General features: G+C 36.3%; 1 protein-coding gene across 3 annotated transcripts in view; it reads right to left on the bottom strand.

Annotated features, from left to right (window-relative positions):
- The window catches only part of USP47 (ubiquitin specific peptidase 47), a 112,535-nt gene that overhangs the window by 59,000 nt on the left and 38,927 nt on the right, over positions 1-14,608 (bottom strand). For all 3 annotated transcript variants that reach the window (XM_023646048.2, XM_023646047.2, XM_070274775.1), the window contains 3 exons: positions 9,525-9,728; positions 5,757-5,870; positions 4,124-4,262 (listed from right to left, as the gene is read on the bottom strand). In XM_023646048.2, coding sequence (XP_023501816.1) covers positions 4,124-4,262; positions 5,757-5,870; positions 9,525-9,728 — 457 coding nt within the window. The remainder of the gene's footprint in view (positions 1-4,123; positions 4,263-5,756; positions 5,871-9,524; positions 9,729-14,608) is intronic.

Below are 14,608 nucleotides of genomic sequence, written 5' to 3'. Positions count from 1 at the left end.
AGGAGCCAGAGATAGAAGCAGGGAAGAACAGAAGGAGGGAGGGACAGAGGGAGAGAAGGAGAAACTTACATGAATTTAAAATTCAAGTGAATGATTAAAAGTACTCAGCTTTATATATCTAATTGGATATGGCTACCATTGTTGAGGACATTTTTGGAACTTCGCTTTTCAAATAGACTTCAGATCCAGTTTATGAGATACATATACACAAAAAAATCAGTCTCATCATTTTAGTTATACCTCACTATTTGAGCAAAACGTGGTCAACTCCTTGCTTAGAAATTAAACTTGTTTACTTCCACTTAATACTGAATGGTCTGGTTGTCTCAAAAAGCTTAAATCCTTTTTCAATAGATGCCAAAGGTGTTCACTGAAGCTTCTCAAAATACTTTTCCAATTTCCCAACAATTGTCAAAAATGTCTTGAGAAACGGTGGGCTCTGTGGACAACTATATTGCCAAAGAAGGTGATGAAAGGACCAAGAAATATGCAGGATGAACCTCGGTCAGTTGTAAAAAAGAGGAATAGATTCCACACTCTTGGCACCTGTACAATTCTAAGAAGAGATCAAGAGGCTACCCACCCACCTTTCACTTTGGGCTAAGATTCAAGCTTTGATTTTTAACGCCTTTCATCTTTATTTTAAGAACACTGTGTTTACATATTTTGCTCTGCATTGTTATATAATTATAAACTGCTTCAATTCCTAACCACCCTCAACCTGAGTTGTTCTCCTAGCACCCTGTCCTTAATCCATATCGGAGCCTGTCTCTCACTGTCCTGTAATACCTATTTACCTACATGCCTTCCCCACGAGACTGTGCAGGGCAGGAGCTGAGTCTGATTTCTCTCTCCTCTACTACTTAGCACAGCAGCAGGCGCATATGAGGGTGAAGTGCATATGACCTATAAGAAACTCAAATCTGTATGATATCTGGCCTGATTATTAAGTGGAAAGCATTATTTCATTCTTAGTTCACATAAACAGACTTCCCCACAAACAACAGCACTTTGGCCAGAAGACCAGGCTGTTCGGCCCTTCTTTTTAGCTGAGGCTGCCTGGGATTTCCCTTCTTTCCCATCTCGTTCCCTCAACTCCTGAACAGTCAGGGACAACCACCGTATCTGTAGCCTTAAAAAGTAAATGAATACTACCATTGTCCTTTGTATACCCATAGACCAATCTTGTATCATTTATTTGTGACCTTGTTTCCCTTCCCTGGGCCTAAAAAGAGTGGTAGGGAGCGGAGGTTGAAGGGAAGGAGGGAGTAACAGCAATTCATTTTTGCCATTGTTCTTTATTCTGCCATTAGCAATAAAATCATATGGAAACCTATGGTCTTTTGTACTTGATTTAGCACCAGATTTAAACAGAATGAACAGTGTCTGACATAAATGTACTACTATTTTCTGAAAGTATAAAGACTTTAGTGAGACTAATAAAAGTGCTACTGAATTAAGGAAATCTCTTGTCATTATGCATTATCTAAATCAACAAACTTCAAATGATAACTATTATCCAGAAGGTCCTACATCTGAAATAGTTGTGAATCAATATTGTTAAGTATAAGCCAGTAAGGGAGAAGGATGTGAGAACACACGCCATTCTGCAGAGGGCACATGCAAAAAGAAATCCTGAATAGAACCAACAGGTAATAAAGCAGAAATCAAACAGGCCAAATAAAGCCTAACGCAATAGGCCAACTCCTGGTGTAGATAAAAGGAAAGAATTGTTAAAGAAATTGGCCAAGGACAGATATTATGGATTTAAATGATGAAACATGCCAGTCACATAGTTCTATTCACCTGAGTCCACATTAGCCTTCAATACACTCCTTACTCCTCATAATTCACACCCCCCACCTCATCTCCCATCAACAGTGGCTGGCTACCAGAGGGAGTTGGTAGGCAAGGAAGACAGGAAAAAATGTTAAGTCCCCAAATCCACACTGCATGATAGAGAAATGTGTTCCCAGAGCCCTGAGTTGAAATCATGAGAGCATTTTCCAATGAAAAAATTTTGTACACAGCGCCAAGATTTACAGTTACTTCTCAAGGAAAATGCAAATTCCATAGTTACTAACAAAAGCTTTTGAACCACAATTCCTTCGGATGGTTATAGACTATTTTAATTCAGAAAGGCAGTACACAAGAACACTGGAGGAAAATGCACAGGTCGAGAAAAGGAGTGGAGTAAAGATTGTGAGAAATAATAGGCAGTGAGGACTATGATTACGTGGTAATGCCTATCAAACACCTTTAAAACCTTTTTAAATAAATTTCAACTTAGTAATTCAATTTCTGGGAACTTACCCTAAGAAAATAACCAGAGATGAAAATAAAACTTATGCACAAGAAAGTCCACAATAACATCAGTAACAATCAGACAGTTTAAATATTTAAACCATACAACAAAACACCATTTTTCAGCCATTTAAAACTCCATATTAAAATACTATTTAATAGCATTGAAAAACGTTCCTCATATAATATTAAGTGAAAAATATAGATTAAAAATCTGCTTATAATATGATTCTCCCATTTTCTTAAAAGCATACATACTGAGGAAAGATGAGATAAAAAGAAGGAAAATCACTAGAAGTAGTTTTTGCGAGTAGTATTGTCAGTGATTTTCATTTTACAGTATGACAATGAACATGTATTACATTTGTATAATCAGAGCAAGTACATTTTTTAAAAAATATGTTTTAGTCTCTAGGAAATTATAGACCTCAGAGAGCCAAAGAGTACACTGCATAAAGTAGGAGTTCTATAAATACTTGTTGCATAAAGGACTGAATTGGTTGTCAGAATACAAAGGAAATATTTCAAGAATCCTGATTTGTTAAATGTGGAACCTTCTCTAAGTATTCCAACTATCTCAGAATAATCTAGGATGCTTATCTAAAACAAAATGCAATTTATCTAGCCTACTCCAGAGCAGCTAAATCAGTATTTTGGGGAATAATGCCTTGTAACCTACGTTTTTAACAAGTATCTCCAAATGATTTTTAAAGAAATAAAAATCTGAGAATCACTATTATAGACAGTGTAATGAGAAACAGCTTTACTATCTCCTATTATTTGAACAGAAGATAATTTTGCATTTTCTTTTATTCTTAGTAGTTTGCTGCAAAAAAGTTCTACTGATATAAATATTCCTAAATACCATAAATATTGCTATTTCCAGAACAAATACACCATTAAGCCTGCACAAATAGTCAGCTATGAGGAAATTATTCCACTTAATTACAAAATATAGCACATGGAAGCTTACAGATCACATTAAAACCAAATCTGCAATGTAACCTTACAGTTTTCTTTTTATACTAGATATTTGTATGTGATATTTAAAATCATCTGTTTTGAAGTTCTAAGGGTAAAAGTTCTGAAGTTATACCTAGTATTAACCAGCTGTGCAAGCAAAGGCTTCCCTGAGCCCCAGTTTCCACTTCTTCTAATATGAATAATACTATATGCTTCAAGAATTTGTTGTAAGACGAAATGATATGTAAAAGTATCTAGATTCTATTTTTAGGCAATTAACCAATCATATATAAATGAAGAAACTTCTGCATAAATAAAGCGATTTCACTAGCTCAACTAATTGAAAAAATCAAAAGTCTAGGTTTAATCACGTTCAGAAAAAAATTAACAGGGATTTTTTAATTATATGATTAATTTCAAACATATAATTAGATGACACAGTAGGTCTAATAAAACAAGCCCGGCCCATCTGCTTCAAAATGGAAGTATCCCCTGTAGTCTATTCTAATGCAAAAGGAAATGACAGAGACATCCCTTTCCAGAGAAAGTCAACCTCAAAAACTTAAGATTAATTAATTTCAAAATACAAAATTATCAAAAAGAAAAGTTTTCCTTCAAAATATTTCAATATTTTTACTTTATTACTAAATAGTAGCAGTAACAATACAGTAAAGACAATGGGTTGAGAGAAAGAGAAACTACATTCTTGTTCCAACTTCGCTTCTGCCAACTACTGATCTTGCCCTGGGTCTCAGTTTTCTAATCCATAAAATGAGGCTTGAGATCTCTAAGATTACTCTGGGTCTAATGCCCTATGATTTTATGAAAATACAACAACAACAATAATAAATCTTACCAGTTTCTGATTTATTTAAAATAGATGAATAAGAGTAGCTTTGGCTGACATAGTCACTGGTAGAGCCCACAGAACCTTCTCTTGGAAGTGGACCTATAAATCTGTCATGGACACTGTCATCTCCAGCACTGGAATCCTCCTAAAATGCAGCATAACCAATATTTACTGAATGGCAAATGTTGCTGAAACAATGAAAAAAGGCAGACTAACAGCTGAGGCAATTAAAAAAAGGCGAGGCATTACTATTACTGTTACGCCAAGACATTCAAAGGGGTGAGAGCGCCCTCTGCATTTCCTACGGAAGGTCTGAAAGATTATCTGGCACATGAAACACTTTGCAGAGGTGCTCATGTCTTCTTCCGCAGTTCTTACTTTCTCAATTTCCTCTAATTCTCTTTCAAATGCTTACACAAGAGGAGACTTTGGTACTAATAAATCAGAAGTACCATTGCAAACTCCTTGATGACACTGTCTGTCATTCATGTTTACATCATCCTTGCCAAGAAAGCCTGGCAGGTAGGGGAGACTCAGTAAGTGTTGGATGAAATGGGCAGTATCCTACCATCTCCAACAAGAAATTCCTATTAATGAGAAAGATGTTGAAAAGGATTAAGGGATATAAAATCAACACAAGCAATTAAGACAGAGCTGAAGAGTAATTATTATGCATTTTAAAACATGAATTCCCATATTGTAAATCCAGAGTTCCCTAAATTAACAGCTAATTTCAGTGTCACTCAGACTAATCAAAATCTTCTCATTGCGTCATAAAAATGAATGGTGAGATTAAGGAAGAAGGCCACAGAGCACGAGCTGACACTGCTTCAGGATGGGGGCCCTGTGTCTGATTACTGTTTACTGTCCAGAGAGTCTAACTCTCAATAGACTTCTAAATGAAAAGCATCAAATGGAGCTTTTCCAGAGGAAAGAAGAGAAGGGTTCTGAAAAAGTCCATAAACTCCCTGAGCCTTAGGTTCCTTAGTCTGCAAAATAGCAAGGTTAAATCAGACCAGGTTTTCTCAATCTTTTTTAAGGAATGCCCCTCAAATTGGGAGTTACTGCATTAGGTAATCTCTAAGGCCACTGGACCACACAGGAAAGCCTACTGAAATATGAATCCGAGTAAACACTGAAAAAATAGAAATAAAGCATGTAACTTACAAACTACTCATTCCAAAAAAAAGAAAGGGGGGAGTGGGAGGAAAAATGGCAGAGTAGAGAATTCTGGGTGTCTGGCTCTCCCTCAAAATACTGAAAAACCTAGGCAAAACTGCCAAAGACATAAACCAAGTGAATGCTCAACCAAAGGAAAGGCCACTGAAACACAGTAGGAGATCTTTGTGGCATTTTAACTTTTCCTAGACCCACCCCAATCCCTGCTGTGGTGGTGGTCTTGAAGATGGCAAGCCGCGTTCCCAGTGCAGAAACAGACTATTACACAAAATAACAGTGTCATGGATGCCCAGTGTAACTACGTTAACATAGACACAATAAACCAACAGAAAACAGAAAAATAATTTTCTATATATAAATTACAAAACATATTTCTCCTCCTTCCTTTGGAAAATTGCTTTCCAAGTAGCAGGTGACAGTGCATAAAAATTATGAATATAGGGCATTCTAAACAGTTTACCAGCAGTATTTGAGGCTGTTCACCGTCTTTATCTGTCAAATGCAGAAAGTTCTTCTTTCCTGGCTCAAAATTAGCATCAAGAAGAGACTTGTCACTGGTATGATCCAGTGGAGCCTATGGGCATAAAATAAAACACCTCACATTATGAGAAACACTAATTGTAATAAAACAAGTAATATGTAAAGAGACATATATCCACAATTATTGGGCTCAAACAGTACTTTTTTCAAATAAAGATTCTGGCAAATTCTGTTAATCTAGACTTGGAATTAACTCATCTACTCATGTACTGGGATGGCTAAGTCCAGGACAGTGCATACACTGATAGGCACCCCAAATGTTCACATTTTCCAACATCTAAAAAACTGAAGAGAGAAAAGGTAAAGATTAAGAAGTAATGTTAAGTACTACATAAAAAAAGAGAACTATAAAATTTGTGTTTGTATGTTCTCTAAAATGTATGTGATATAGTATTCAATAGATTTTCATGAAAATTAGCTAAAGATAATTTTATATAATTAAAAACTATAAAAACATGTTTTGATACATGAATATAATGAGAGTCCCCAGATAAGCAACATACTATAATAATCCAACCAAAATAATTATGTAATATAACAAAACGGGCACCTTCTGAAAGACCCCTTAAGGTAAAGCTTGTCCTAGTAAATGATATCTATTTTAAGTTCACTGCCAGGATCCAGATGATCCGAGGGAGATAGAAGTAATCACGCCATTGAAAACTAAAGATCTAAGGTATTTAGTCTTTACTTAACTCTTTTATCTGGTAGGGCAATTTCAACCCTACCTGTCATTCTGATACACTCTAGTTGGTGGATGAGAGATGGAATCTGTATGCCCTAAGCCCTACTCACCCACACTACAGTCCATTATTAAGAAGAATGAATGATGGAATGAATACACTATTATTTTGTTACACTAAGAAATATTTTTAATGTTTCAAAGACATAAGGAATGTCTCCTTAGAAGGACTTACTTTATGGAAACGTATTTCTTAGGAAATAAACATTATATAAAAGTACGGGCATTAAGGACAAAAAAACTAACTGTAAGAGATTCTGCCACTTGCTATTTGTGTGACTTGGGCAAGTTTCTTCACTTCCCCATGACTCAGTTTCCTCAGCTATAATATGAGGCTGTAATAGCACCTACCTCACAGAGTGGTTATATTTGTATAGAACGTAGTATTAGAACAATACTGGGCACCCAGTAAGTGCAAAATAACTGTTAAGTAATAAAATAACAAACTACATGATCTATTTTTTAACTTCAGCTCACATCTAAAAATCCATGAGAAAAATAGGAAATAGAAAACCTGAAGAGGAAAGGTGTCTTTAGGTCCCTTACATTCTCTGGCAGGACATAACAGTCAGATAATATAGCTTGAATACATAGAGGTTTTACATCAATAAATGTGTCTGTGTGTAAGAGGTAGTGGGTAGCTAAATGGGCTAGGTTTCCAGAGAAGCATGCATATATGCAGCATTGCACAGTAAGCAGGTGAAAGAGGATAGCTGAAGAAATGTACAGTGGGCACATAAGAATACAGAAATTGAGTACTTGAGAACAGTCATAGCTGAAGAAAGAGAAATAGGTAATCCTGATAGAGAGCTATATAAAGCTATTGTAGAAGTTAATTTAATAAACACTTTTTGAGTGCCTAGGGGGTACATCTATGGAGGACACAAAATTAATACTATGAGGTCCCAGGCATCAAAATACTTACATTCTACCAAGTGGAAAGTCACAAATGAGTAACAACTATAATAAAAAGAGACTATGATAAGTGGCATAGCAACAGGAGGACAAAGAGAAGGAGATTACTTTTAAAGTGGCATGAGAAAACATCAAGTAGGGCTTCTTAAAAGGAAAAGATAAATAGGACCTGGTAGACATATACGGCAGTACCACAGACTATCCTTTAAACTGAAAAAGTGGTTAATACTAGAAGTTACATGGTGCTGTAATGTGGAGGATTCAAAGTTTCAGATTAAATATTGTTTCTCTTTGTATATCTTGTTGGAGTAGCAATTTTACTGATCAATTTCAGAGGGAAAATGTTGACTAATTTAAAACATTAGTTCTATATTTTAAAAAACACATATTATGAAGTAGAAAGCAAAGTCTCATGAATTTTAAAGATAAATTAGGCAGCATTCTTCTATGGGGCCAATTAAAACTATGCCTTCCATATACCACAGAGATACATAAGCAATTTCATTCACCATGAGAGCTATTTTTCTAGAAAATTTAAGAGCTGCAATAGCATAGGACAGAAAGAGGCAATATAAACAAAAACATGGAGATAGAAAAGTATGAAAATCTGTGTTAAGAAAATACATTACTCTGGGATCTGGGAGTTAAGATTCCAAAGATTTAAATGACCAATTGTAGCTTGTCTTGAATGCTAACCTAGGGAATCTGATTTTTAATCAGTGGGCAGTGAGCAGTCACTGAGGGTTTCTGGAGGGGAAGGTGACACGAGTGCCATCATTTCATCATTTAAGATGACTGAAGATAATTCTAACAAGAGTATGCAGGGTGAATTCGGACTGAGACAGGAAAGAAAAGAGTACTTAATAGTGCAGATGAAAGCCAACTCAACAGATTCCTTTGCCACTCTCCCATATGAAATTTATCAATGCCTCCTCTTTGCACTCATAGTGAATTTATACTCAAGTACTCAAAACATGCTAGTGTAATTATTTGTTGATACATCTATCTCTACAACTGGATTGTGAGATTCCCGAAGTAGAAGTCATAGTACCACTAAACTTCCTGATCAGGGGCCTACCATTCTATCTGGTACATAATCTCTGTTAACGTCAAAATGTGTATCTTTCCACTAGTTTCTCTATCGATAGACATTTTTTATTCTTTCCCAAAACTCAGATTACAATATACATGATTTTATACTGTGCTTTTTTTACTTAAAAATACAAGATGAGGGGCCGGCCCAGTGGCACAGTGGTTAAGTTCACATGTTCTGCTTTGGAGACCTGGGGTTCGCCGGTTCGGATGCCGGGTGCAGGCATGGCACCGCTTGGCAAGCCATGCTGTGGCAGGCTTCCCACATATAAAGTAGAGGAAGATGGACATGAATGTTAGCTAAGGGCCAGTCTTCCTCAGCAAAAATAGGAGGCTTGGTGGCAGATGTTAGCTCAGGGCTAATCTTCCTCAAAAAAAAAAAGGGGGCCAGCCCCATGGCCGAGTGGTTAAGTTCGTGTGCTCTGCTTTGGTGGTCCAGGGTTTCGCCAGTTCGAATCCTGGGCGTAGACATGGCACCGCTCATCAAGCCATGCTGAGGTGGCATCCCACATAGAAGGACACATAACTAAAAATACACAACTATGTACCAGGGGGTTTTGGGGAGAAAAAGGAAAAAAATAAAAATTTAAAAATCTAAAAAAAAAGTATATATATAAGATGAACATCATTCCATTCAGTAAATATTGGAAAATTTCCTGTAGTTGACATAATACTATGATAGTCATCTTACATGAATTAAAAAAACTGATGAAATGACATTAACCAAACTTTAGGATAAGCAAATGCTGAATCCAGAACGAAGGCAAAGGGACAAAGGGATCCAATCATTGAGCTGCACATAGGCACTTAATGCAGTTGTTACAGTTTTGCTTACGATATGAAAGAGGGTTCCAGAATTTCATATACTCATTTAATAACAACAATGACTATAACATTATTAGTAGCTTAAGAGAAGACGCTTTAAGTCTAGGATTTTACCGTATCAGCAGTATTGATTCCATTTCCCCACACCAAATCAAAGGTTCCATTTATGTAGCCTACTTTGTTGGCCACATCTTCAAAGAGCTTTCTGAGTGGAGTAGAAGCTGGTAAATTTAAAGTGATCCGTTCATTCACTGTCTTTGAATTAGTAGTATCTTGTATTATACATAAGACTCTAGGTTCTTCAGCAGCATTTTCTATCTGAAATTTTAAAAAGACATATATTATTTACCTTTAAAGGAAAACAAAACTACAATTAGCCATAGTTTCTATGATTAAGTGTAAAACAACCCCCACAAAGTAATATTTTCTCTGCACTGGTATTACTATTTTGTTACGTCTGAAATACACTGTAATAAATATGTCAAATATATAAAGCAGCATATATGCTTGTTTTGGAAAAACTGGGGCATATTTAAGAATCAAAAGTCATTCTTGTGAGGAGCTGGCCCCGTGGCCGAGTGGTTACGTTCGCGCGCTCTGCTGCAGGCGGCGCAGTGTTTCGTTGGTTTGAATCCTGGATGCCGACATGGCACTGCTCATCAAACCACGCTGAGGCAGCGTCCCACATGCCACAACTAGAAGGACCCACAACGAAGAATATACAACTATGTACCAGGGGACTTTGGGGAGAAAAAGGAAAAAAATTAAAAAATAAAATCTTAAAAGAAAAAAAAGTCATTCTTGTGGATATTTGCTTTCACTTTTTAAGGCTGTAAATCAATGGTCAACAAGCCATAACGACAGTATACTGAGCAATTTTCAGTTGAAAATAACAAAATCTAATCCTTAAAAATGTGTTATCAGGGCCAGCTCCGCGGCTTAGTGGTTAAAGTTCAGCACACTCTGCTTTGGGGGCCTGGGTTTGCGGGTTTGGAACCTCCATGCTGTGGAGGCATCCCACATACAAAAAATAGAAGAAGACTGGCACAGATGTTTGCTCAGGGCTAATCTTCCTCAAGCAAAAAAAGAGGAGGATTAGCAACAGATGTTACCTCAGGGCCAATCTTCCTCACCAAAAAAAAATACCCAAAAAACAAAAATGTGTCATTACCAAGCTAGCACAGCCAATCAAACTAGCTTGACCCAAATTTCTGGGTCTCCTGAAGAAACAGAAAGGGAATGTGTAGAAATGCAGTGAGAATTGAGTAAAATTCTCAATGACAACATCCATAACTAAAGGACACAGACAACGAGGTCTCCTGACCATTATGCTGCTGTACCCATAAACCAGATGTCCAAAAAGTCTATTATCAAGGTGTTGGGAGCTGACAAACTTATCCAAACAGATCATCCAGCAGAGGCGGAGGGAAAAGCAAGGGTAAACTTCAATTACCAACTTAAAATAGAGTCAGGGTCACAAATTCTCCTTCCTGCTTTTTCATTTAGTGTATAGCTCACTAATTATCAAGACAAAAATTTTGAAAAGGAAACTTTCTCCAAGAAGCTATGCCCTCCTTCAAGCTGTTGAAGGACACTGCTTTTCTTTTCCACTTTCCACAGGGGTAATAAGCTGCATCAGATCCCTTAGTGGAAGAAGTTCTTTCCCTCCTTCCCCTGTTAGGCCCACCTGAATGAATGGCACCACCACGTACCAGCTGCTGAAACCAGAGAGCAGAGCATCCTCCTGTCCCCTCCCTCTTCTTCACCTCACACACTGTCAGTTCTACCTCTTGGAGATCTCTTGAACTACCCCCTTTCTTTTCATTCCTGCCTGCAGCAATCAGAATCTTATGCTGAGATTACGGTAATAGCTTCCTGAGAAGTTTAACTTCCACCATCTTGTCTTCCTTCAATACAAAATAGTATTTTACTACGCAAATCTGATGACGTAAATCTCTTGCTTTCCATCAAAGTCAAGTGCAGCATTCATTTAACTGGGGGACCTCTCACCACCCCCATAATTGGGTTTTCAGAAATATGAACTGTACAAACTGAGGCTGTTTACAAGAATTCATTTCTTTCCTTTTTTACTGAAGACAGGATAGCCACAAGGGTTTCTTGTTTGTTTGGATGGGTAATACAATTACAGTCATGTGCTGTATAACAATGTTTCGGTCATCACTGGACCACATATACGATGCTGGTCCCATAAGATTAGTGCCATACAGCCCAGGTGCATAGTAGGCTAAACCATTTTTGTAAGTATACTCCATGAGGTTCGCGCAATGATGAAATCACCTAATGACGTATTTCTTAGAACATATCCCTGTCGTTAAGCAATGAATGACTGTATAATTTGTTTCTGCCATATACAATTTTAGATTTGCAAAAGATTATTTAAATTAAGGTTAATCCAATGAATTTAGAACAGAAATAATTTGCTATAAAAGAATTATAATGCTTAAAACAGATTGGCTAGCACTATGTTTTAGACAAATCAAACTAACTGCCAACAAAAATAATCCACAAAAATGAAAAAGAAAATACATTTCTATAAAATAAACAGGATAACAAAAAAGAACTTTACTAATATACTTCTCAGAAAGGAAAAAGAGCCTTCACCTATAAACTTAGGGTGTTACATTGACACATGTAACAGATTGTTTCACATATTTTAATCCCTAACTGAGAAACATAAAATGGACCTATTTTAAAACTCTGGTTTACAATAAAAATGTAAGCAATTAAAATAAATTTCAACTACAAAAGATTCACTTTTATAGTTTCAATAGTATACTTCAGAGGAAGAGCCAACTTTCCAGGTATAAAATATTATAGCGGCCAGATTTTAAAGCTTTAGATAGGTTTGGAGGCGGTGCTTCAAGGAAGATGACCCTACCTAAGAATTCAGAAATCAAAGTGCTGCTATAGTAATATACATTAACAATGGTGATGTGCCAACATCATATGGCCAGACATTAGCAGTACCTGGTTCTTTCCCTAAATATGTGAGCACAAGCCTCCTATCCTTCTACCCAAAAATGTGGGCAAATTATCCCGAATGCCATCTCATCTGAAGACTAACTGTACTATAGTAAACACAAAATTTAATCTCATGTATGCCTTTTCTTCTTTTTAATAACAACAGCTTTCTTTCTCTGCATTGCATGTAAGTAATTTTGCCTTTTTTTTTTAAGAGAAAGAGTACACAGGAAAAAGTGGAAATCATTTGTAATCTCATAACACACAGATAACTATTGACATTTTGCTGTATATCCTTCCAAATATTTTTCCTATACACACACACACACAGACATATACATGCACGCTTTTTAAACACAAACACTGGGTTAGAATATACATGCTGTTTTGTAACTTCTTTCTTTACTTATTACATACCATGTAATCTTTCCCTGTCAAACTTTAACTCATCATTTTAACAGCTGAATAGTACTTTATTACATGGATTAATAATAATTTGTTCTATCAATTTTATTTTACTGACTCAGGCTAGATTTTATCACACTTTAGAAATAATTCTGTGAAGAACACCTACGTAAAATTTTCTGCACTTTTGTATTTCCTTAAAATTCTTATAAGCAGAATTTCTGGGCCAATGACATTTTACTCTTGAATTCAATTCTAGGATCATTTAAATAAACAAACAAAAAGCTCTGTTCTTCTTTAAAGGTCCAAGATAGTCACTTGTAAATCTCATTACTTTAGATCCAACCTTCTGGCCAATTCTTTATTTCTAATTTAATCTAATATGTGGTTATCATCCATGAACCACATCTAAATTTTTGATATTACTATTGCCAAAACTAATTACACTGAGGTGAAATCTCTCTTCTCCACTCAACTCCCCAATTTGGAAACTGATTAAAAAACATTTTTTTTAAATTCTAAGGTATCATCAATAAGGTATATCAATAATTTTATAACAGCTTTTCAAGAGAAAAAAAACTTCTACAGTATTATATTAAACATGTAGATTTTTCTTAGAATTGGGAATATAGGGTAGCTATCTTTCTTCTCAATTTTTTTGGAGCTTTACCCTGATTGATTCTACTTATGCCCAAAGAAAAAAGCAGTATCATCCTGAGGTGAATAAAGATGGCTAAAAATTCTTTGCCATTCTTTTTTCTCTTTTTCTTTTTCTTCTTCCCATGAACCTAGACTGGCCTTGTGACCAGGTAGAATGAACAGAATGTGATAGAAGTGATACTGTGTAATTTAAGAGGATTTTAAGAAATCAGCAGCTTCTGCTTTTGCACTCCTTGGAACATTCCCTCTTATAAGGCAGCCACCACAAAAGAAAACCAGTTACCCTGGGACCACCATGCTGTGAAGAAGTCCCAACAATGCTAAAAAAGAGAGAAAGCGGCCACTTAGTAGAGCAGAGGTGCCTGATATGTGAGAAAAGCCTTCTTGAACATTCCATTCAAAGCCAGCCACCAGCCAAATGGAGCCAAGTAATGATTCTAGATGATGCCACGTGAAGCAAAAAAACTGACCAGCTGAGTCTTTGCCCAAATCCCATCCCATAGAACTGTGAGCAAATAAACTAGTTGTTGTTTTAAGCCACTAAGTTTTGGGGTAGGCTGTTCCATAGCAATAGACAACAAAAACACACCTAAACACATTTAAGCACACGCAAGCTCTACTTGGGAAGGATGTGATAATGGTGGTGTTAGTGGTGGGGGGAGGGAGTCCATTTAAGTATTACACCCAACGTTAAGGTATGGTATCTGAAGATACATCATAATTTAGGGAAGGGAGCACAATTTTTGAGTCAAGAGTTCTATGATGAATAAGAGAAAACAAGCGCAAATTTTACAAAAGCCTAAAGCATATTCCACTAGGGAAAACATTTAATATATCTTAGGTGAGCTATTAGACGGGCACAAAGTTCTCCCCACAGAAAATCTGGCCAAGAACAAAGAAGGCATAAAGCATAAAATTAAAACTACTTATTTTATGGGCAACTCAGAGCAATATTACACTTGTGAGAATAAGGGGAAAGTCAACAGCAGTTATATCAGCACTGTATATGCTAAGAGACTGCTCTGTCTGTGTTTGTCTACGTTCACTGTGGAAACAAAGCTAGGTTTCCTAGCAAAGTGTGAAGAAAGAATCCTTGAAAAAACAGAGTCAAAAAAGAATAAAATCAGTCTTCTTTACAAAAGGTAAAATAT

The sequence above is a fragment of the Equus caballus genome, chromosome 7 (assembly GCF_041296265.1).
Source record: "Equus caballus isolate H_3958 breed thoroughbred chromosome 7, TB-T2T, whole genome shotgun sequence".
NCBI classification, from domain to species: Eukaryota; Metazoa; Chordata; class Mammalia; order Perissodactyla; family Equidae; genus Equus; species Equus caballus.
This window is presented reverse-complemented; position numbering and strand designations above follow the sequence as displayed.